Source organism: Atractosteus spatula, chromosome 5, assembly GCF_055471065.1.
Source record: "Atractosteus spatula isolate fAtrSpa1 chromosome 5, fAtrSpa1.hap1, whole genome shotgun sequence".
Taxonomy (NCBI): Eukaryota; Metazoa; Chordata; class Actinopteri; order Semionotiformes; family Lepisosteidae; genus Atractosteus; species Atractosteus spatula.
Genome location: NC_142710.1, coordinates 11498615 through 11522617, shown reverse-complemented (window position 1 = coordinate 11522617; position 24003 = coordinate 11498615). Strand labels below are relative to the sequence as shown.

Below are 24003 nucleotides of genomic sequence, written 5' to 3'. Positions count from 1 at the left end.
CAGTTCAGACAGCTCTGTCGGCTCTCTCTCCCTGTGTCTCCTCTCTCTCCGTTCAGTTCAGACAGCTCTGTCAGTCTGACCGCTCTCTCACGCTGTCTCCTCTCTCCTCTCTCTCCCTGTGTCTCCTCTCTCTCTGTTCAGTTCAGACAGCTCTGTCAGTCTGACCGCTCTCTCACGCTGTCTCCTCTCTCCTCTCTCTCCCTGTGTCTCCTCTCTCTCCGTTCAGTTCAGACAGCTCTGTCAGTCTGACCGCTCTCTCACGCTGTCTCCTCTCTCCTCTCTCTCCCTGTGTCTCCTCTCTCTCTGTTCAGTTCAGACAGCTCTGTCAGTCTGACCGCTCTCTCACGCTGTCTCCTCTCTCCTCTCTCTCCCTGTGTCTCCTCTCTCTCTGTTCAGTTCAGACAGCTCTGTCAGTCTGACCGCTCTCTCACGCTGTCTCCTCTCTCCTCTCTCTCCCTGTGTCTCCTCTCTCTCTGTTCAGTTCAGACAGCTCTGTCAGTCTGACCGCTCTCTCACGCTGTCTCCTCTCTCCTCTCTCTCCGTTCAGTTCAGACAGCTCTGTCAGTCTGACCGCTCTCTCACGCTGTCTCCTCTCTCCTCTCTCTCCCTTTGTCTCCTCTCTCTCTGTTCAGTTCAGACAGCTCTGTCAGTCTGACCGCTCTCTCACGCTGTCTCCTCTCTGACCGTAACACTCGCCTCCGTCTAATCCAGCTGCCGCAGCGCCTCAACCTCAGCCCGCCGCTGCCGCCCCGAGCACCGAGCACCGGCTGCCCTCCCCCCCCCGAACCGCACCGGCACCACCGGCCCCCCAGCGACCCGTCTCGGCTCGGTCTGCTGTCGCGCGTGCGGACGCGTCCACGTTTGATGTCAAAAATAGCTTCGAGTCGCCCCTACCTCCTCCTCCTCCTCTCTCTCTCTCTCTCTCCTCTCCCCCGCCCCTCTCTCTCTCCGCGCTCTCGCTCTGTGATACGGCCGCGGCGGCGGTGGTGATGATGATGATGATGATGATGATGGCGGCGGCGGCGCTGGGCGCTCAGTAGCGGCTGGAATGCCTCCAGAGCCGCGGCACCCGGACAGACAGCGCGACAGGGACACACCGCGGCGGCCATGGCTTCCAAGGAGACGCCGCCGTTCGCCGGCGTGAGCAAGGAGCTGACAGGTGAGCTGGCGGCACCATGACGAGGCGCTGTCCTCCGCGCGCGCGGCCGGGGATGCGGCGGAGACCCGTCGGGAACACCCGGACCGGACCGGACCGGCACCGGCACCGGCACCGGAGCGGCCTGCCGGGGATTGCTGCGGGCGCGTGTCATCTCGAGACCAGAGCCTCGGGACAGGAAACACGCGTGTCCGAGATGCGGGGGGGTGTCGGTCCGCTCACGCTCCCGAGCGCGACTCTGCGGAGTTTCGCAGAGACCAACACAAAGATACACACGGGCTCACACTCGGATACACAAACTCGCATACAGACGCACACTCACACCTGGATATACAAACTCACAAACATACACTGGGGTTTAACTACCTCATGCTCAGACCTAGATATTCAAGCTCACACAGATACACACTCACGGCCGGACACACTGTGATTCACACTAACGCACACACTCACGTGTACACAAATACACAATGAAAGGCACACACACCCTCAGACGTACTCACACACACAGGTACACACACAATAGGAGATGCGCACACTCACACGTACAGGTACACACACAACAGGAGATGCACACACTCACATACACACAATAAAAGGCACATGCTCAGACGTACTGACACACACAGATACACACAGAATGAGAGGCGCACACACTAGACGTACTGACACACACAGATACACACACAATGAGAAACACACTCTCAGACGTACTGACACACACAATGAGAGGCACACACACTAGACGTACTGACACACACAGATACACACACAATGAGAAACACACTCTCAGACGTACTGACACACACAATGAGAGGCACACACACTAGACGTACTGACACACACAGATACACACACAATGAGAGGCACACACACTAGACGTACTGACACACACAGATACACACACAATGAGACACACACTCTCAGATGTACTGACACACACAGAGGCACACACTCTCAGACGTACTGACACACACACAGAGGCACACACTCTCAGACGTACTGACACACACACACAGGCACACAGACTCAGACATAATGACACACACAGAGGCACAGACTCAGACGTACTGACACACACAGAGACACACACTCTCAGACGTACTGACACACACAGAGACAAACACTCTCAGACGTACTGACACACACAGAGACACACACTCTCAGACGTCCTGACACACACACAGACACTCTCAGACGTACTGACACACACACAGACACCCAGACGTACTGACACACACACAGACACTCTCAGACGTCCTGACACACACAGAGACACACACTCTCAGACGTCCTGACACACACACTGTGCTCTGGGTATTCCCTCTGCCAGGGTGAAAGGAGATGTGAGAGTGTTGTTTGGTTGAGAGAGAGACACACACACACACACACACACACACACACATGCTCTGGGACAGCTGTACCGCCTGCCCGCTGGGGAGCTCTTAGTCTTAATTACTGCTAATGGGTTCATTAATGAGCCACTAGTAATTAATCCACTGGAATCCCTCTTTCTCCAGTAACAGAAACAACATCCACAGTAACCTGTCCCTCTCTCTCTGCCTCTCTAACAACTGTCCCTGTCTTTCTCCTCTCACCCTCTCTTACTCCTGTCTCTCTCTTACTCCTGTCCCTCTCTCTCTGCCTCTCTAACAACTGTCCCTGTCTTTCTCCTCTCACCCTCTCTTACTCCTGTCTCTCTCTTACTCCTGTCCCTCTCTCTCTGCCTCTCTAACAACTGTCCCTGTCTTTCTCCTCTCACCCTCTCTTACTCCTGTCTCTCTCTTACTCCTGTCCCTCTCTTACTCCTGTCCCTCTCTGTCTCTCTGCCTCTCTAACAACTGTCCCTGTCTTTCTCCTCTCACCCTCTCTTACTCCTGTCCCTCTCTCTCTGCCTCTCTAACAACTGTCCCTGTCTTTCTCCTCTCACCCTCTCTCTCTGCCTCTCTAACAACTGTCCCTGTCTTTCTCCTCTCACCCTCTCTTACTCCTGTCTCTCTCTTACTCTTGTCCCTCTGTCTCTCTCTGCCTCTCTAACAACTGTCCTTGTCTTTCTCCTCTCACCCTCTCTTACTCATGTCTCTCTCTTACTCCTGTCCCTCTCTCTCTGTCTCTCTAACAACTGTCCCTGTCTTTCTCCTCTCCCCCTCTTACTCCTGTCTCTCTCTCTCTGTCTCTCTCTGTCTCTCTCACCCCAGCCTGCCTGTCTCTCTCTTACTCCTGTCCCTCTGTCTCTCTCTGCCTCTCTAACAACTGTCCCTGTCTTTCTCCTCTCACCCTCTCTTACTCCTGTCTCTCTCTTACTCCTGTCCCTCTCTCTCTGTCTCTCTAACAACTGTCCCTGTCTTTCTCCTCTCACCCTCTCTTACTCCTGTCTCTCTCTTACTCCTGTCCCTCTGTCTCTCTCTGCCTCTCTAACAACTGTCCCTGTCTTTCTCCTCTCACCCTCTCTTACTCCTGTCTCTCTCTTACTCTTGTCCCTCTGTCTCTCTCTGCCTCTCTAACAACTGTCCTTGTCTTTCTCCTCTCACCCTCTCTTACTCATGTCTCTCTCTTACTCCTGTCCCTCTCTCTCTGTCTCTCTAACAACTGTCCCTGTCTTTCTCCTCTCCCCCTCTTACTCCTGTCTCTCTCTCTGTCTCTCTCTGTCTCTCTCACCCCAGCCTGCCTGTCTCTCTCTTACTCCTGTCCCTCTGTCTCTCTCTGCCTCTCTAACAACTGTCCCTGTCTTTCTCCTCTCACCCTCTCTTACTCCTGTCTCTCTCTTACTCCTGTCCCTCTGTCTCTCTCTGCCTCTCTAACAACTGTCCCTGTCTTTCTCCTCTCACCCTCTCTTACTCCTGTCTCTCTCTTACTCCTGTCCCTCTCTCTCTGCCTCTCTAACAACTGTCCCTGTCTTTCTCCTCTCACCCTCTCTTACTCCTGTCTCTCTCTTACTCCTGTCCCTCTGTCTCTCTCTGCCTCTCTAACAACTGTCCCTGTCTTTCTCCTCTCACCCTCTCTTACTCCTATCTCTCTCTTACTCTTGTCCCTCTGTCTCTCTCTGCCTCTCTAACAACTGTCCCTGTCTTTCTCCTCTCACCCTCTCTTACTCATGTCTCTCTCTTACTCCTGTCCCTCTCTCTCTGTCTCTCTAACAACTGTCCTTGTCTTTCTCCTCTCACCCTCTCTTACTCCTGTCTCTCTCTTACTCCTGTCCCTCTGTCTCTCTCTGCCTCTCTAACAACTGTCCCTGTCTTTCTCCTCTCCCCCTCTTACTCCTGTCTCTCTCTCTCTGTCTCTCTCTGTCTCTCTCACCCCAGCCTGCCTGTCTCTCTCTTACTCCTGTCCCTCTGTCTCTCTCTGCCTCTCTAACAACTGTCCCTGTCTTTCTCCTCTCACCCTCTCTTACTCCTGTCTCTCTCTTACTCCTGTCCCTGTCCCTCTCTCTCTGTCTCTCTAACAACTGTCCCTGTCTTTCTCCTCTCCCCCTCTTACTCCTGTCTCTCTCTCTCTGTCTCTCTCTGTCTCTCTTACCCCAGCCTGCCTGTCTCTCTCTCCCCTCTCCCCCTGTGTCTCCTCTGTCTCTCTCTCTTCCTGCTCTGGCTCTGGGATTGAATTAGTGGTGACTGAATTCTCTCGAGATCACCTCTGGCTCCACAGTGCATTAACGCTGTGAGTGTGTGAGAGAAAGAGAGCACATCCATAGTCAGGATCCTAATGAGAATAATGTAGACTCGTTAGGAGTGCTGGACTTGTGTGATGTGCCTGGTCAGCACTTTCTCTCTCTCTCCCACCCCTGCCCTGCTCCCCCCAGCAGTGTGTGCCACCTTTCTGTGCTCTTCCTCTCTCTCTGTGCTGTCTCTCTCTCTTCCACCCCTGCCCTGCTCCCCCCAGCAGTGTGTGCCTCCTCTCTCTGTGCTTTTCCTCTCTCTCCTGTCTCTCTCTCTCCCACCCCTGCCCTGCTCCCCCCACCAGTGTGTGCCTCCTCTCTCTGTGCTCTTCCTCTCTCTCTGTGCTGTCTCTCTCTCTTCCACCCCTGCCCTGCTCCCCCCAGCAGTGTGTGCCTCCTCTCTGTGCTCTTCCTCTCTCTCTGCTGTCTCTCTCTCTCCCACCCCTGCCCTGCTCCCCCCAGCAGTGTGTGCCACCTTTCTGTGCTCTTCCTCTCTCTCTGTGCTGTCTCTCTCTCTTCCACCCCTGCCCTGCTCCCCCCAGCAGTGTGTGCCTCCTCTCTCTGTGCTTTTCCTCTCTCTCCTGTCTCTCTCTCTCCCACCCCTGCCCTGCTCCCCCCACCAGTGTGTGCCTCCTCTCTCTGTGCTCTTCCTCTCTCTCTGTGCTGTCTCTCTCTCTTCCACCCCTGCCCTGCTCCCCCCAGCAGTGTGTGCCTCCTCTCTGTGCTCTTCCTCTCTCTCTCTGCTGTCTCTCTCTCTCCCACCCCTGCCCTGCTCCCCCCAGCAGTGTGTGCCTCCTCTCTCTGTGCTCTTCCTCTCTCTCTCTGCTGTCTCTCTCTCTTCCACCCCTGTCCTGCTCCCCCCAGCAGTGTGTGCCTCCTCTCTCTGTGCTCTTCCTCTCTCTCCTGTCTCTCTCTTCCACCCCTCCCCTGCTCCCCCCAGCAGTGAGTGCCTCCTCTCTGTGCTCTTCCTCTCTCTCTCTGCTGTCTCTCTCTCTTCCACCCCTCCCCTGCAGTGTGTGCCTCCTCTCTGTGCTCTTCCTCTCTCAGGCTCTGTCACCTCTGCTCCCGTCTGCCATTAGTACCCCTCTGTGGTGGAACTGACAGTGAGCTCACTTCCTGTCACACTGTGTGAGCTCATAGCTTGATATAGAGAGACTCATGTGAACAGCGGGCAGGGTCCCGAGCTGAGCGCTGACTGTCCGCCTGACCCACCCACTGACTGTCTGACACACTGACTGGCACATCCACTGACTTTTCGACACACCGACTGTCCGACACACCGACTGTCCGACACGCCGACTGTCCGACACGCCGACTGGCCCACACGCCGACTGGCCCACACGCCGACTGGCCCACATGCCGACTGTCCGACACACCGACTGTCCGACACACCGACTGTCCGACACACTGACTGGCCAACACACCGACTGTCTGTCTGACACGCTGACTGGTCCACACACTGAATGTCTGTCTGACACACTGACTGGCCCACACAGTGGTCCGCACACTGTCTGGTCCGCACACTGACTATCTGTCTGACACGCTGACTGACTGTCTGACACGCTGACTGACTGGCCCACACGCTGACTGACTGGCCCACACGCTGACTGGCCCACACACTGACTGACTGTCTGACACGCTGACTGCTCCACACGCTGACTGGCCCACACACTGACTGTCTGACACTCTGACTGGTCCACACACTGACTGTCTGTCTGACACTCTGACTGGCCCACACACTGACTGTCTGAAACTCTGACTGGTCCGCACACTGACTATCTGTCTGACACACTGACTGGCCCACACGCTGACTGGCCCACACACTGACTGACTGTCTGACACGCTGACTGACTGGTCCACACGCTGACTGGCCCACACACTGACTGTCTGACACTCTGACTGGCCCACACACTGACTGTCTGACACTCTGACTGGTCCACACACTCATTGATCCTCAATAATTGACAGTGATAGACAGACAGACTGATGTTTGACTAACTGACACTGATTTTCTCACTAACACGCTTGGTGACTGACTGACTCTCTCACTAATTTTATCTTATAAACTGTATATTGCAGACAGCATCAGGAAGGTTATTGATAAGTCGTCAATCAAGTTGATCAGGAGCGTCAAAATTGAAACGAAGAATGGCAAGCTGGAAGACAAAATTCTTGTAAGTCCCTTTCCTCTCTCTCTGTAGTAGTGAAGGTGAGACATTGCTGTTGTGCCCTTGAGCAAGACAGTGACTCTGCCCCAGGAACATGTCCTGCTGGGTGGACAGGGCTCCAGTAGTGCAGTAGTGAAGGTGAGAAAGTGACTCTCCCTGCTCCAGGAACATGTCCTGCTGGGTGGACAGGGCTCCAGTAGTGCAGTAGTGAAGGTGAGACAGTGACTCTCCCTGCTCCAGGAACATGTCCTGCTGGGTGGACAGGGCTCCAGTAGTGCAGTAGTGAAGGTGAGACAGTGACTCTCTCTGCTCCAAGAACATGTCCTGCTGGGTGGACAGGGCTCCAGTAGTGCAGTAGTGAAGGTGAGACAGTGACTCTCTCTGCTCCAGGAACATGTCCTGCTGGGTGGACAGGGCTCCAGTAGTGCAGTAGTGAAGGTGAGACAGTGACTCTCTCTGCTCCAGGAACATGTCCTGCTGGGTGGACAGGGCTCCAGTAGTGCAGTAGTGAAGGTGAGACAGTGACTCTCTCTGCCCCAGGAACATGTCCTGCTGGGTTGACAGTGGAGGACAGTGCAATTGACTCACCTGGAAGAATGGAGTTTAAAATTAAAGTTGTTACAGTATATCTATAATAAAGACTATTGCTTTTGCTTCTGAAATAACAGCCCGTCGTTCTCGCATGGTTTCTATTAAAAGCGTCGTTTGGCCTACAGTATTTAAATTAAACCGAGAAGTGAGCATCTGAATCGCTGCTCGTGTCTTTCTGTAGTGACAGGGAGCAGCAGCCCCCCTGCTGTGGGTGAGTCACAGCGGAGGCTTGCCCAGGGCTGTGCGCGCTGTGGCCAGACCGCAGCCCGTCTGTCTCTGCCCCCAGCCGGCGCTCGTAGTCCCTGTCCCCGGCGAGGGGAGGCCAGAAATAACCGCCCCTCTCCCTGAGAGCACGCTCTCCCTGCGCTGTCCTGCCCGCGCACACCAGTACGCCACCACCCCTGCAGGGCTCTGACCGCGGCGCTGTTTCTGTCAGCTCCGTTTCTGACCACGGCTCTTCAGCGCGGGGGGGCAGGGTCAGGGTGCAGAGGGGAGGGGGGCAGGGTCAGGGTCAGGGTGGGGGTCAGGGTGCGGAGGGGAGGGGAGGGGGGCAGGGTCAGGCTGTGGAGGGGAGAGGGGTGGTCGGCAGGGTGGGGGTCAGGCTGTGGAGGGGGGGGAAGGGTCAGGGTCAGGCTCCGGAGGGGGTCGGCAGGGAGGGGGTCAGGCTGTGGAGGGGGGGGAAGGGTCAGGGTCAGGCTCCGGAGGGGGTCGGCAGGGTGGGTGTCAGGCTGTGGAGGGGAGAGGGGTGGCAGGGTGGGGTCAGGCTCCGGAGGGGGTCGGCAGGGTGGGGGTCAGGCTGTGGAGGGGGGGGAAGGGTCAGGGTCAGGCTCCGGAGGGGGTCGGCAGGGAGGGGGTCAGGCTGTGGAAGGGAAGGGTCAGGGTCAGGGTCAAGCTGCGGAGAGGGGGGGCAGTTGTCGAGAGAGGGGGGGGGGCTGAAGGAGAGGTGTCCAGCAGGACGTACTGACCACCATTGAAGCACCAGTTTCTAACACGAGAACTGCGATCTGTGAGACAGGTCAAGGGGTAGGAGAGAGAGGGAGTGAGACAGGTCAAGGGCTGTGAGAGAGGGATTGAGACAGGTCAAGGGGTGGGAGAGAGAGTGAGACAGGTCAAGGGCTGTGAGAGAGGGATTGAGGCAGGTCAAGGGGTGGGAGAGAGAGTGAGACAGGTCAAGGGCTGTGAGAGAGGGATTGAGGCAGGTCAAGGGGTGGGAGAGAGAGTGAGACAGGTCAAGTGCTGGGAGAGAGAGAGTGAGACAGGTCAAGGGGTGGGAGAGAGAGAGTGAGACAGGTCAAGGGCTGGGAGAGAGAGAGTGAGACAGGTCAAGGGGTGGGAGAGAGAGAGTGAGACAGGTCAAGGGCTGGGAGAAAGAGAGTGAGATAGGTCAAGGGGTGGGAGAAAGAGAGGGAGTGAGACAGGTCAAGGGGTGGGAGAGAGAGAGGGAGTGAGACAGGTCAAGGGCTGTGAGAGAGGGATTGAGACAGGTCAAGGGCTGGGAGAGAGAGAGGGAGTGAGACAGGTCAAGGGCTGGGAGAGGGAGTGAGACAGGACAAGGGCTAGGAGAAAGGGTGTGAGACAGGTCAAGGGCTGTAAGAGAGGGAGTGAGACAGGTCTCATTTCCTCCGTTCTTTAATGATTTATCTCACCCTGTCGTTCCACTTCACTCTTTCTTCTGTGGATCTGTCTCTCCCAGCCCCACAGTCACACAGAAAACACACCCTGTACACAGCGCGTCTGTGTCTCTGGTCATCTCCTGCACTGTAACGGCAGGTCATCTCTTCAAACACTGTTCATGGGCTTTTAATAAGGGAATCTGGTCTCTGGGTCTTTAAACACTGTTCATGGGCTTTTATAAGAGAATCTGGGTCTCTGGGTCTTTAAACACTGTTCATGGGCTTTTAATAAGGGAATCTGGTCTCTGGGTCTTTAAACACTGTTCATGGGCTTTTATAAGAGAATCTGGTCTCTGGGTCTTTAAACACTGTTCATGGGCTTTTATAAGAGAATCTGGTCTCTGGGTCTTGAAACACTGTTCATGGGCTTTTAATAAGGGAATCTGGTCTCTGGGTCTTTAAACACTGTTCATGGGCTTTTATAAGAGAATCTGGGTCTCTGGGTCTTTAAACACTGTTCATGGGCTTTTAATAAGGGAATCTGGGTCTCTGGGTCTTTAAACACTGTTCATGGGCTTTTAATAAGGGAATCTGGTCTCTGGGTCTTGAAACACTGTTCATGGGCTTTTAATAAGGGAATCTGGTCTCTGGGTCTTTAAACACTGTTCATGGGCTTTTATAAGAGAATCTGGTCTCTGGGTCTTTAAACACTGTTCATGGGCTTTTAATAAGGGAATCTGGTGATTCTGTCTTTAAACACTGTTCATGGGCTTTTAATAAGGGAATCTGGTGATTCTGTCTTTAAACACTGTTCATGGGCTTTTATAAGAGAATCTGGTCTCTGTCTTTAAACACTGTTCATGGGCTTTTAATAAGGGAATCTGGTCTCTGGGTCTTTAAACACTGTTCATGGGCTTTTATAAGAGAATCTGGTCTCTGGGTCTTTAAACACTGTTCATGGGCTTTTATAAGAGAATCTGGTCTCTGGGTCTTGAAACACTGTTCATGGGCTTTTATAAGAGAATCTGGTCTCTGGGTCTTTAAACACTGTTCATGGGCTTTTAATAAGAGAATCTGGTCTCTGTCTTTAAACACTGTTCATGGGCTTTTAATAAGGGAATCTGGTCTCTGTCTTTAAACACTGTTCATGGGCTTTTATAAGAGAATCTGGTCTCTGTCTTTAAACACTGTTCATGGGCTTTTATAAGAGAATCTGGTCTCTGGGTCTTGAAACACTGTTCATGGGCTTTTATAAGAGAATCTGGTCTCTGGGTCTTGAAACACTGTTCATGGGCTTTTATAAGAGAATCTGGTCTCTGGGTCTTTAAACACTGTTCATGGGCTTTTATAAGAGAATCTGGTCTCTGGGTCTTTAAACACTGTTCATGGGCTTTTATAAGAGAATCTGGTCTCTGTCTTTAAACACTGTTCATGGGCTTTTATAAGAGAATCTGGTCTCTGGGTCTTGAAACACTGTTCATGGGCTTTTATAAGAGAATCTGGTCTCTGGGTCTTTAAACACTGTTCATGGGCTTTTATAAGAGAATCTGGTCTCTGTCTTTAAACACTGTTCATGGGCTTTTATAAGAGAATCTGGTCTCTGGGTCTTGAAACACTGTTCATGGGCTTTTATAAGAGAATCTGGTCTCTGGGTCTTTAAACACTGTTCATGGGCTTTTAATAAGGGAATCTGGTCTCTGGGTCTTTAAACACTGTTCATGGGCTTTTAATAAGGGAATCTGGTCTCTGGGTCTTTAAACACTGTTCATGGGCTTTTATAAGAGAATCTGGTCTCTGTGTCTTCAAACACTGTTCATGAGCTTTAATGAGGTAATCTAGTGCTTGTCTTTTGAAACACTGCTCATGATCCTTTTAAATGGATCAAGATTCATGTTCCTTTTCCAAGGAAACCCTGTGTCCCCCGCAGCCCAGTCTCTCTCTCTCTGCCTGCTCTGTCCTGTCTCTCTCAGTGAGTCACAGCTGGAGAAAGTCTTTGTTCTATATATAGACCAAGGTTAGGACTTGGGATTTCGCCTACAGTTATAATTCATAAATACTTTCAAGTTAGAGACATTTCTCTGGACTGCCATCAAATAGAAACTCTTCCTTAATTAATGAATGAATTGCTTTAATTAATCCCTTTTTTGAGTGCCTCGGCGTCGTGCGTTGATTCCTTAATTACTGTAGCTGTTCAGTCTCATTACCCTCCTGCTTATTTCTTTGCCTCTACTCCGTCAGACCTGTCTCTTTCTCTCTGACCTGTCTCTCTCTCAGGTTCTCACAACCTGGCGCCTGAACCTCTTAGCCATCAAGGTCCCAACAAAGGTGGGTGTTAATTTAACAGAGTCATATCTGTCCAGTCAGTCAGTGTGTCTGTATGAACCCCTCTCTCTCAGTGCAGTGTTAATGTACTGGAGTGTCCAGTCAGTCAGTGTGTCTGAATGAACCCCTCTCTCTCAGTGCAGTGTTAATGTACTGGAGTGTCCAGTCAGTGTGTCTGTATGAACCCCTCTCTCTCAGTGCAGTGTTAATGTACTGGAGTGTCCAGTCAGTGTGTCTGTATGAACCCCTCTCTCTCAGTGCAGTGTTAATGTACTGGAGTGTCCAGTCAGTGTGTCTGTATGAACCCCTCTCTCTCAGTGCAGTGTTAATGTACTGGAGTGTCCAGTCAGTCAGTGTGTCTGTATTAACCCCTCTCTCAGTGCAGTGTTAATGTACTGGAGTGTCCAGTCAGTGTGTGTGTATGAACCCCTCTCTCTCAGTGCAGTGTTAATGTACTGGAGTGTCCAGTCAGTCAGTGTGTCTGTATGAACCCCTCTCTCTCAGTGCAGTGTTAATGTACTGGAGTGTCCAGTCAGTGTGTCTGTATGAACCCCTCTCTCTCAGTGCAGTGTTAATGTACTGGAGTGTCCAGTCAGTCAGTGTGTCTGTATGAACCCCTCTCTCTGTGTGCAGTGTTAATGTACTGGAGTGTCCAGTCAGTCAGTGTGTCTGTATGAACCCCTCTCTCTCAGTGCAGTGTTAATGTACTGGAGTGTCCAGTCAGTCAGTGTGTCTGTATGAACCCCTCTCTCTCAGTGCAGTGTTAATGTACTGGAGTGTCCAGTCAGTCAGTGTGTCTGTATGAACCCCTCTCTCTCAGTGCAGTGTTAATGTACTGTAGTGTCCAGTCAGTGTGTCTGTATGAACCCCTCTCTCTCAGTGCAGTGTTAATGTACTGTAGTGTCCAGTCAGTGTGTCTGTATGAACCCCTCTCTCTCAGTGCAGTGTTAATGTACTGGAGTGTCCAGTCAGTGTGTCTGTATGAACCCCTCTCTCTCAGTGCAGTGTTAATGTACTGGAGTGTCCAGTCAGTGTGTCTGTATTAACCCCTCTCTCTCAGTGCAGTGTTAATGTACTGGAGTGTCCAGTCAGTCAGTGTGTCTGTATTAACCCCACTCTCTCAGTGCAGTGTTAATGTACTGGGGTGTCCAGTCAGTGTGTCTGTATTAACCCCTCTCTCTCAGTGTAGTGTTAATGTACTGGAGTATCCAGTCAGTGTGTCTGTATTAACCCCTCTCTCTCAGTGCAGTGTTAATGTACTGGAGTGTCCAGTCAGTCAGTGTGTCTGTATGAACCCCTCTCTCTCAGTGCAGTGTTAATGTACTGGAGTGTCCAGTCAGTCAGTGTGTCTGTATGAACCCCTCTCTCTGTGTGCAGTGTTAATGTACTGGAGTGTCCAGTCAGTCAGTGTGTCTGTATGAACCCCTCTCTCTCAGTGCAGTGTTAATGTACTGGAGTGTCCAGTCAGTGTGTCTGTATGAACCCCTCTCTCTCAGTGCAGTGTTAATGTACTGGAGTGTCCAGTCAGTCAGTGTGTCTGTATTAACCCCTCTCTCTCAGTGCAGTGTTAATGTACTGGAGTGTCCAGTCAGTCAGTGTGTCTGTATGAACCCTTCTCTCTCAGTGCAGTGTTAATGTACTGGAGTGTCCAGTCAGTGTGTCTGTATGAACCCTTCTCTCTCAATGCAGTGTTAATGTACTGGAGTGTCCAGTCAGTGTGTCTGTAAGAACCCCTCTCTCTCAGTGCAGTGTTAATGTACTGTAGTGTCCAGTCAGTGTGTCTGTATGAACCCCTCTCTCTCAGTGCAGTGTTAATGTACTGGAGTGTCCAGTCAGTCAGTGTGTGTGTATTAACCCCTCTCTCTCAGTGCAGTGTTAATGTACTGGAGTGTCCAGTCAGTGTGTCTGTATTAACCCCTCTCTCTCAGTGCAGTGTTAATGTACTGGAGTGTCCAGTCAGTGTGTCTGTATGAACCCCTCTCTCTCAGTGCAGTGTTAATGTACTGGAGTGTCCAGTCAGTGTGTCTGTATTAACCCCTCTCTCTCAGTGCAGTGTTAATGTACTGGAGTGTCCAGTCAGTCAGTGTGTCTGTATTAACCCCACTCTCTCAGTGCAGTGTTAATGTACTGGAGTGTCCAGTCAGTGTGTCTGTATTAACCCCTCTCTCTCAGTGTAGTGTTAATGTACTGGAGTATCCAGTCAGTGTGTCTGTATTAACCCCTCTCTCTCAGTGCAGTGTTAATGTACTGGAGTGTCCAGTCAGTCAGTGTGTCTGTATGAACCCCTCTCTCTCAGTGCAGTGTTAATGTACTGTAGTGTCCAGTCAGTGTGTCTGTATGAACCCCTCTCTCTCAGTGCAGTGTTAATGTACTGGAGTGTCCAGTCAGTCAGTGTGTGTGTATTAACCCCTCTCTCTCAGTGCAGTGTTAATGTACTGGAGTGTCCAGTCAGTCAGTGTGTCTGTATGAACCCCTCTCTCTCAGTGCAGTGTTAATGTACTGGAGCGTCCAGTCAGTGTGTCTGTATGAACCCCTCTCTCTCAGTGCAGTGTTAATGTACTGGAGTGTCCAGTCAGTCAGTGTGTGTGTATTAACCCCTCTCTCTCAGTGCAGTGTTAATGTACTGGAGTGTCCAGTCAGTCAGTGTGTCTGTATGAACCCCTCTCTCTCAGTGCAGTGTTAATGTACTGGAGTGTCCAGTCAGTCAGTGTGTCTGTATGAACCCCTCTCTCTCAGTGCAGTGTTAATGTACTGGAGTGTCCAGTCAGTGTGTCTGTATGAACCCCTCTCTCTTGGCGAGCTACAGTTTTTTTGCTGTGTTAGTAATGAGCGAGTGGGTGCTGTGTGTCGTTAGACTGCCATTGTGATTGCACTGGGCTGTACATCCTTCATCCTGCCTGCGAGCAACGGGAGGGCGCTGTTTCTCACCTGTCGTGAATATTGCTTTTACAGGTGGAGATCACTTTCAATTTCCTGGAGATTCGCTCCATGAACACGTGTTCGGACAATCAGGTAGGACAGTCTGTCCCTCTGCAGGGACTGTGCTTCCTTCTGCTGGTGGTGACAGGAGTTTTCTCATCAGCAGTGCTGGGAATGTAAGTGCGTGATCGGTTATGCTTGTTTCTTGATCAGGTTGTCATAGAGACGGAGAAGACGAGCTACTCTCTCCGACTGCAGTCTCTGGAGCACCTGGATCTCGTGATCAGTCATGTGAACTTTGCCCTTTCCCGAATCTTTAACAACTCCGTCTTTGCGTGAGTCTGACCAGGTTCATTCATTTCCATTGGCCTCGGCAGTCGAAAAAATCAAACTGAAACAGTCAGCACTGTTTTATTTACTTTGAGTAACATGCCACTGTATCTGTATTAACCCCCCTCTCTCTCAGTGCAGTGTTAATGTACTGGAGTGTCCAGTCAGTCAGTGTGTCTGTATGAACCCCTCTCTCTCAGTGCAGTGTTAATGTACTGGAGTGTCCAGTCAGTCAGTGTGTCTGTATTAACCCCTCTCTCTCAGTGCAGTGTTAATGTACTGGAGTGTCCAGTCAGTCAGTGTGTCTGTATGAACCCCTCTCTCTCAGTGCAGTGTTAATGTACTGGAGTGTCCAGTCAGTCAGTGTGTCTGTATGAACCCCTCTCTCTCAGTGCAGTGTTAATGTACTGGAGTGTCCAGTCAGTCAGTGTGTCTGTATGAACCCCTCTCTCTCAGTGCAGTGTTAATGTACTGGAGTGTCCAGTCAGTCAGTGTGTCTGTATGAACCCCTCTCTCTCAGTGCAGTGTTAATGTACTGGAGTGTCCAGTCAGTCAGTGTGTCTGTATGAACCCCTCTCTCTCAGTGTAGTGTTAATGTACTGGAGTATCCAGTCAGTGTGTCTGTATTAACCCCCCTCTCTCTCAGTGCAGTGTTAATGTACTGGAGTGTCCAGTCAGTCAGTGTGTCTGTATGAACCCCTCTCTCTCAGTGCAGTGTTAATGTACTGGAGTGTCCAGTCAGTCAGTGTGTCTGTATGAACCCCTCTCTCTCAGTGCAGTGTTAATGTACTGGAGTGTCCAGTCAGTCAGTGTGTCTGTATGAACCCCTCTCTCTCAGTGCAGTGTTAATGTACTGGAGTGTCCAGTCAGTGTGTCTGTATGAACCCCCTCTCTCAGTGCAGTGTTAATGTACTGGAGTGTCCAGTCAGTCAGTGTGTCTGTATTAACCCCTCTCTCTCAGTGCAGTGTTAATGTACTGGAGTGTCCAGTCAGTCAGTGTGTCTGTATGAACCCCTCTCTCTCAGTGCAGTGTTAATGTACTGGAGTGTCCAGTCAGTGTGTCTGTATGAACCCCCTCTCTCAGTGCAGTGTTAATGTACTGGAGTGTCCAGTCAGTCAGTGTGTCTGTATTAACCCCTCTCTCTCAGTGCAGTGTTAATGTACTGGAGTGTCCAGTCAGTCAGTGTGTCTGTATTAACCCCTCTCTCTCAGTGCAGTGTTAATGTACTGGAGTGTCCAGTCAGTGTGTCTGTATTAACCCCTCTCTCTCAGTGCAGTGTTAATGTACTGGAGTGTCCAGTCAGTCAGTGTGTCTGTATGAACCCCTCTCTCTCAGTGCAGTGTTAATGTACTGGAGTGTCCAGTCAGTGTGTCTGTATGAACCCCTCTCTCTCAGTGCAGTGTTAATGTACTGGAGTGTCCAGTCAGTGTGTCTGTATTAACCCCTCTCTCTCAGTGCAGTGTTAATGTACTGGAGTGTCCAGTCAGTGTGTCTGTATGAACCCCTCTCTCTCAGTGCAGTGTTAATGTACTGGAGTGTCCAGTCAGTCAGTGTGTCTGTATGAACCCCTCTCTCTCAGTGCAGTGTTAATGTACTGGAGTGTCCAGTCAGTCAGTGTGTCTGTATGAACCCCTCTCTCTCAGTGCAGTGTTAATGTACTGGAGTGTCCAGTCAGTGTGTCTGTATGAACCCCTCTCTCTCAGTGCAGTGTTAATGTACTGGAGTGTCCAGTCAGTCAGTGTGTCTGTATGAACCCCTCTCTCTCAGTGCAGTGTTAATGTACTGGAGTGTCCAGTCAGTCAGTGTGTCTGTATTAACCCCTCTCTCTCAGTGCAGTGTTAATGTACTGGAGTGTCCAGTCAGTGTGTCTGTATGAACCCCTCTCTCTCTCAGTGCAGTGTTAATGTACTGGAGTGTCCAGTCAGTCAGTGTGTCTGTATTAACCCCTCTCTCTGTATTCAGCCCCACTATCTGCAGGGCAGAAGGTGAACTCTCAGAGGGGAGTCGGAAGTTTTCTCCCAATTCGGACACGTCGGTGGAGACGCAGCGAGCCTGTGGTGAGCAGTGATGCTGCAGCTCGATGCCGATGTCACAGGCAGAGCGCCACACTGACTCTCTGTCTCTCTCTCAGGGGGATTCTCAGACACCTATGCTGCTCTGTGTGATTATAATGGAATTGGCTGTAAGGAGGAGGTGCAGTGGGTACGAGCTGTCTCCCTGTCCCTCTGTCTCCCTGTCCCTCTCTCTGTCTTTCTGTGGTTCAGCCAGTGTGCGTCTCCTCTCTCTGTCTCTCTGTGTTTCTGTGGTTCAGCAGTCAGCCAGTGTGTGTCTCCTCTCTCTCTGTCTCTCTGTGGTTCAGCAGTCAGCCAGTGTGCATCTCCCCTCTCTCTGTGTTTCTGTGGTTCAGCAGTCACCCAGTGTGTGTCTCCCCTCTCTCTGTCTCTCTATGGTTCAGCCAGTGTGTCTCCTCTCTCCGTCTCTCTGTGGTTCAGCAGTCAGCCAGTGTGTGTCTCCTCTCTCTATGTCTCTCTTTATTTCAGCCAATATGTGTCTCCTGTCTCTCTGTCTCTCTGTGCTTCAGCATTCAGCCAGTGTGTGTCTCCTGTCTCTCTGTCTCTCTGTACTTCAGCAGTGAGCCAGTGTGTGTGTCTCCTCTCTCTGTCTCTCAGGATGTGGACACGATCTATCACTCTCAGGACAACCGGGAGTTCAACCTGCTGGACTTCAGCCACCTGGAGAGCAGGTGAGCGAGCAGGGCGGGAGGTGGGAGGGAGACGTGTGAGGGAGTGAGCTGTCGTGCGCGGAAGGCAGCGTGGGGGAGTGTGCACCAGTGAGAGCGCGCTGTAGTGTGTGGTGATGCGGAACAGTGTGTGAGAATGGCTCTGCTTCACAGCCCCTGGGTCCCCCTGTCCTCCCCCAGGGAGGGTTCAACGCGCGTGACGCAGTGTGAGGTAACTGCGTGATGAAAGTATTTGTAACACTGTGTGATCAGTGTATGTAGCCATATAGTTGGGAGTGTAATAAGGGTGTTTAATAACAGTGTGTAATATCCACAAGGCATAGTAATTATGTATGTAATAAGAGTGTGTAATAACACTGTGTGTAATATACATAAGGCTTTGTACTGTAATTAGGTATGTAATAAGGGTGTGTAATAATAGTGTGTGTAAGATACACATGGCAGTGTAATTAAGTGTGTAATAATAGTGTGTGTAATATACACATGGCAGTGTAATTTGGTATGTAATAAGGGTGTGTAATAACAGTGGGCTTAATGTACATAAGGCATTGTAATTAGGTATGTAATAAGGGTGTGTAATATACATGTGGGAGTGACATTAGGTAGGTAATAATAGTGTGTGTAATATACACGTGGCAGTGTAATAGGTATGTAATAAGCACCCTTAATGAGTGTCTCTGTCTCTCTGGCAGGGACCTGGCTGTCATTGTGGCGTCCATGGCGTACAACACCTGGTTCACCAAACTCTACTGCAAGGACTTGCGAATAGTACCTATCTCTCTGTCCGACTGTCCGTCCCTGTGCCTGGTGTCTCACTCACCGCTCTGTCTTCCCTGTGTCTCTGTACCTGTCTGTTCATCTCACTGTGCCCTCTCTCTACCAGGGGTCAGAGGTCACGGAGCAGGTCTTGCACACCCTCAGTAAATCCAGCAGCCTGGAGGAGATCACTCTGGAGAATGCAGGACTCAAATCGTGAGTGGCCCCCTGGATCTCTGGATCGCCTCAGTGTCCAAGATGTTGCACGCTCGGTCGCAAACGGACAGCAGAGGCCTCTGTGACACAGTTAGAGGGCTGCAGCGCTGTTAGAAAATTCACAAGAGTAGGAACAGTGACCAACGCTACCCCTCCCCATAGAAACAACAAAATGAGCAAAGGAGACCCCCAACCCTGAGTCTTCATGACATGTCTGAGACGCTGCCCTGAACTGACAACATCGCTGTACTGTAATGTCCAGTCCGTAGGCTCTCCACAGACCCTGTGCTGTGCAATGTGTATTAACTCTGTGGTGTTCTCTACTGACCCTGTGCTGTGTGGTGTGTATTGACTCTGTGCTGTGTGGTGTGTATTAACGCTGTGCTGTTCTCTACTGACCCTGTGCTGTGTGGTGCGTATTGACTCTGTGCTGTTCTCTACTGACCCTGTGCTGTGTGGAGTGTATTGACCCTGTGCTGTGTGATGCATATTGACTCTGTGCTTTTCTCTACTGACCCTGTGCAGTGTGGCATGTATTGACTCCATGCTGTTCTCTACAGACCCTGTGCTGTGTGGTGTGTATTGACTCTGTGCTGTTCTCTACTGACCCTGTGCTGTGTGGAGTGTATTGACTCTGTGCTGTTCTCTACTGACCCTCTGCTGTGTGGTGTGTATTGACCCTGTGCTGTGTGGTGTGTATTCACTCTGTGCTGTTCTCTATGGACCCTGTGCTGTGTGGCGTGTATTGACCCTGTGCTGTGTGGTGTGTATTGACCCTGTGCTGTGTGGCGTGTATGGACCCTGTGCTGTGTGGTGTGTATTGACCCTGTGCTGTTCTCTACTGACCCTGTGCTGTGTGGCGTGTATCGCCCCTGTGGGGAGTCTTTATGTTGCAGTATCCCTCTCTCCCTGTGTCTCCAGTGATTTCCCTCAGAAGCTGTCTGTGGCTCTCTCGGAGAACCCCGCCTCCGTCGTTCATTCCCTCAACCTGGCCCACAATGCACTGGACAACCAAGGTACTGTCCGCCTCTGTCCCGCCCTGTCCTGTGCCTTCTGACTGCCCTGTCCGCCGGTGTCTCTCTCCATTCCCTCTCCCTCCCCTTCTCCTCACCTGTCTCTCTCTCGCTCTTTCTCTCATCCTGCCTTGTGCTTCTCTCTCTCTGCGTGTCTCACACTCTCTCAGCATCTCTCTCCTCACGATTTCCTCTCACCTCCTATCTTTCATTCTTCCTGTCTGCCTGTCGTCCTCTCTCTCTCTGTATCTCCTCTCGACTGGACCACTGTCTCTCTCTCTGTATCCCCACGAGACTGGACCCCTGTCTCTCTCTCTCTGTATCTCCTCTCGACTGGACCACTGTCTCTCTCTCTGTATCTCCATGAGACTGGACCCTGTCTCTCTCTCTCTCTGTATCTCCACTCGACTGGACACCTGTCTCTCTCTCTCTGTATCTCCACTCGACTGGACCCCTGTCTCTCTCTCTCTATCTCCACTCGACTGGACCCCTGTCTCTCTCTCTCTCTCTCTCTCTATCTCCACTCGACTGGACCCCTGTCTCTCTCTCTGTATCTCCACTCGACTGGACCCCTGTCTCTCTCTCTCTGTATCTCCTCTCGACTGGACCCTGTCTCTCTCTCTGTATCTCCTCTCGACTGGACCCCTGTCTCTCTCTCTGTATCTCCACTCGACTGGACCCCTGTCTCTCTCTCTGTATCTCCACTCGACTGGACCCCTGTCTCTCTCTCTCTATCTCCACTCGACTGGACGCCTGTCAATTCAATTCAATTCCAGGTGCTTTATTAGCATGACCGATGGGTACAATCAGTGTTGCCAAAGCAAATGAAAGTAATGATATTTACATGAAACAAAACAAAAATAGAAGTAAAATAAAATCTACAGACATTTACAACAAAGACATATTATAAAATATTGACATATTCTGTAGGCGGCTGGAGCATTATTGGGAGACAGACTCACTGTTCCTCAGGCTGGGACAGGAGATCACATACTGGGCTGCCAGTTCCACTGAGTTCCCTCCTCCCTCTCCCAGTAGGATTGGGACCCGTTGTGATTCTGGCAGGTGTGGGAACTCTGGGATTAGATTTCTGAATCTGGGGAAGAATGTTTCTCTAATCCCAGAGTATCTGTCACAGTGCAGTAGGAAGTGCACCTCTGTCTCTATTTCTCCCCGCTGGCAGTGGGAGCACAGCCTGTCCTCTCTGGACAGCCAGGTCTGTCTGTGTCCAGTGTCTGTGTCCAGGCTGTGGTCACTGAGCCTGTCCTCTCTGGGCAGCCAGTCTGTCTGTGTCCAGTGTCTGTGTCCAGGCTGTGGTCACTGAGCCTGTCCTCTCTGGGCAGCCAGTCTGTCTGTGTTGCCCAGTTTCTATGGCCAGGCTGTGGTCACTGAGCCTGTACTTCGTCAGGGTCTGTTTCTGTTTGTTGTTTCTTATCTTGGTCAAATATTTGGCTAGTGTGTATTGTCTGTTTAGGGTTCTGTAGCATTCCAGTTTATATTGTGTTTGTGTGTGTGTGTCCCAGTGTGTGAGATATGGCTGTGTGATCTGTGCTGTGCTTGATTCTAGCAGTGCTGTCCTGAGGCTGGTTAGTGTCGGTGTGGCTCAGGTCAGTGAGCCTCAGGACCAGCTGGCTCAGGGGGCTCCTCTCTCTGTGTGTGTCCCAGTGTGTGAGGTAGTGTTGTGTGTGTGTCCCAGTGTGTGAGATATGGCTGTGTGATCTGTGCTGTGCTTGATTCTAGCAGTGCTGTCCTGAGGCTGGCTGGTGTCGGTGTGGCTCAGGTCAGTGAGCCTCAGGATCAGCTGGCTCAGGGGGCTCCTCTCTGGGCTCAGCTCTTGGCTCAGCAGGGCTTTGTGGTGGTAGGAGTTTTGGTCACTGTTTTTTAGGTGTAGCCAATCCTTTAATATTCTGTTCTGTATGTTTATCAATAGTGGGTACTGGCCTAATTCGGCCCTGCACCCGTTGTTAGGTGTCTTTCTCTGCACACGGAGGATGTTTCTACAGATCTCCATGTGCAGAGTTTCTATGGGGTGTTTGTCCCATTGGGTGTACTCCTGGTCTGTGAGGGGACCCCACACTTCACTGCCGTACAGGGCAATGGGTTGGATTACACTTTGAAATATTTGGAGCCAGATTGTTGGTGGGTTGATGTTGAAGAGCCTCCTTCTTATTGTGTAGAAAGCCCTGAGTGCCTTCTCCCTCAGTGCCTTCACTGCCAGGTCAACACTCCCAGAAGAGCTGATGGTGAGACCGAGATGTGTGTAGCTGGATGTGTGCTCCAATGTGTTGTTGTTCAGTGTGAATTTGTACCTGTTTCCCTGAGGTCTGGCTTTCTTCTGGAAAACCATAACTCTGGTTTGGTCCAGATGGGCTGGCGGTGCCCAGGTGTGACAGTACTGCTCCAGCAGGGCCAGGTTCTGCTGCAGCCCCTGTTCTGGGTCCAGATTGACTGTCAGTGCCCAGGTGTGACAGTACTGCTCCAGCAGGGCCAGGTTCTGCTGCAGCCCCTGTTCTGTGGGCGACAGCAGGACCAGGTCATCTGCGTAGAGCAGGAACTTGATTTCTGTGTCATGTAGTGTGAGACCAGGAGCTGCAGACTGCTCCAACATTCCTGCTAATTCATTGATATAGATATTGAACAGTGTTGGGCTCAGGCTGCAGCCCTGTCTCACCCCGCGGCCTTGGGTGAAGAATTTAGTCCTTTTGTTTCCAATTTTCACTGCACATTTGCTCTCTGAATACATTGATTTAATTATGTCGTACACTTTGCCCCCTATGCCAGTTTGGAGTAGTTTATATTATATATATTATAACATATATATTTATATATTTATATATATATTATAACAATAAATTATATTTATTGTTATAAAACAATCTCTCTCTCTGTCTCTCTCTCTCTGTATCTCCACTCGACTGGACCCTATCTCTCTCTCTCTGTATCTCCACTCAACTGGACCCTGTCTCTCTCTCTCTGTATCTCCACTCGACTGGACCCTGTCTCTCCCCCTCTCTCTCTGTATCTCCACTCGACTGGACCCCTGTCTCTCTCTCTCTGTATCTCCACTCGACTGGACCCTGTCTCTCTCTCTGTATCTCCTCTCGACTGGACCCCTGTCTCTCTCTCTGTATCTCCACTCAACTGGACCCTGTCTCTCTCTCTCTGTATCTCCACTCGACTGGACCCCTGTCTCTCTCTCTATCTCCACTCGACTGGACCCCTGTCTCTCTCTCTATCTCCACTCGACTGGACCCTGTCTCTCTCTCTCTATCTCCACTCGACTGGACCCCTGTCTCTTTCTCTGTATCTCCACTCGACTGGACCCCTGTCTCTCTCTCTGTATCTCCACTCGACTGGACCCCTGCCTCTCTCTCTGTATCTCCACTCGACTGGACCCCTGTCTCTCTCTCTGTATCTCCACTCGACTGGACCCCTGTCTCTCTCTCTGTATCTCCACTCGACTGGACCCTGTCTCTCCCCCTCTCTCTCTGTATCTCCACTCGACTGGACCCCTGTCTCTCTCTCTCTGTATCTCCACTCGACTGGACCCTGTCTCTCTCTCTGTATCTCCTCTCGACTGGACCCCTGTCTCTCTCTCTCTCTATCTCCACTCGACTGGACCCCTGTCTCTCTCTCTGTATCTCCTCTCGACTGGACCCCTGTCTCTCTCTCTCTCTATCTCCACTCGACTGGACCCCTGTCTCTCTCTCTGTATCTCCTCTCGACTGTACCCCTGTCTCTCTCTCTGTATCTCCATGAGACTGGACCCCTGTCTCTCTCTCTCTGTATCTCCACTCGACTGGACCCTGTCTCTCTCTCTGTATCTCCACTCGACTGGACCCCTGTCTCTCTCTCTGTATCTCCACTCGACTGGACCCCTGTCTCTCTCTCTCTCTCTCTCTCTCTCTCTCTGTATCCCCACGAGACTGGACCCCTGTCTCTCTCTCTCTGTATCTCCACGAGACTGGACCCTGTCTCTCTCTCTGTATCTCCACTCGACTGGACCCCTGTCTCTCTCTGTATCTCCATGAGACTGGACCCTGTCTCTCTCTCTCTCTGTATCTCCATGAGACTGGACCCTGTCTCTCTCTCTCTCTGTATCTCCACGAGACTGGACGCCTGTCTCTCTCTCTGTATCTCCACGAGACTGGACGCCTGTCTCTCTCTCTGTATCTCCACGAGACTGGACCCCTGTCTCTCTCTCTCTCTGTATCTCCACGAGACTGGACACCTGTCTCTCTCTCTCTGTATCTCCACGAGACTGGACCCCTGTCTCTCTCTCTCTGTATCTCCACGAGACTGGACACCTGTCTCTCTCTCTCTGTATCTCCACTCGACTGGACACCTGTCTCTCTCTCTCTGTATCTCCACTCGACTGGACCCCTGTCTCTCTCTCTGTATCTCCACTCGACTGGACCCCTGTCTCTCTCTTCCTCACCAGCTCAGTATGGACTTTCGGGAATCTGCTTCCTCTTCCCTCTGTCATTCCTTGAGCCTGTGTCTCCTAAAAGGTGCTTCTCTCTGTG

General features: G+C 51.4%; 1 protein-coding gene across 1 annotated transcript in view; it reads left to right on the top strand.

The window, feature by feature from the left end:
• Positions 1-994: 994 nt before the first annotated feature.
• Positions 995-24003, top strand: part of LOC148834087 (capping protein, Arp2/3 and myosin-I linker protein 3-like) — a 30583-nt gene continuing 7574 nt past the window's right edge. Inside the window, exons 1-11 of the mRNA XM_088915743.1 lie at positions 995-1159; positions 6888-6982; positions 11455-11505; positions 14455-14514; positions 14635-14756; positions 16715-16809; positions 16884-16954; positions 17422-17495; positions 18185-18260; positions 18376-18464; positions 19386-19480. Coding sequence (XP_088771869.1) covers positions 1108-1159; positions 6888-6982; positions 11455-11505; positions 14455-14514; positions 14635-14756; positions 16715-16809; positions 16884-16954; positions 17422-17495; positions 18185-18260; positions 18376-18464; positions 19386-19480 — 880 coding nt within the window. The 5' untranslated portion in view covers positions 995-1107. The remainder of the gene's footprint in view (positions 1160-6887; positions 6983-11454; positions 11506-14454; positions 14515-14634; positions 14757-16714; positions 16810-16883; positions 16955-17421; positions 17496-18184; positions 18261-18375; positions 18465-19385; positions 19481-24003) is intronic.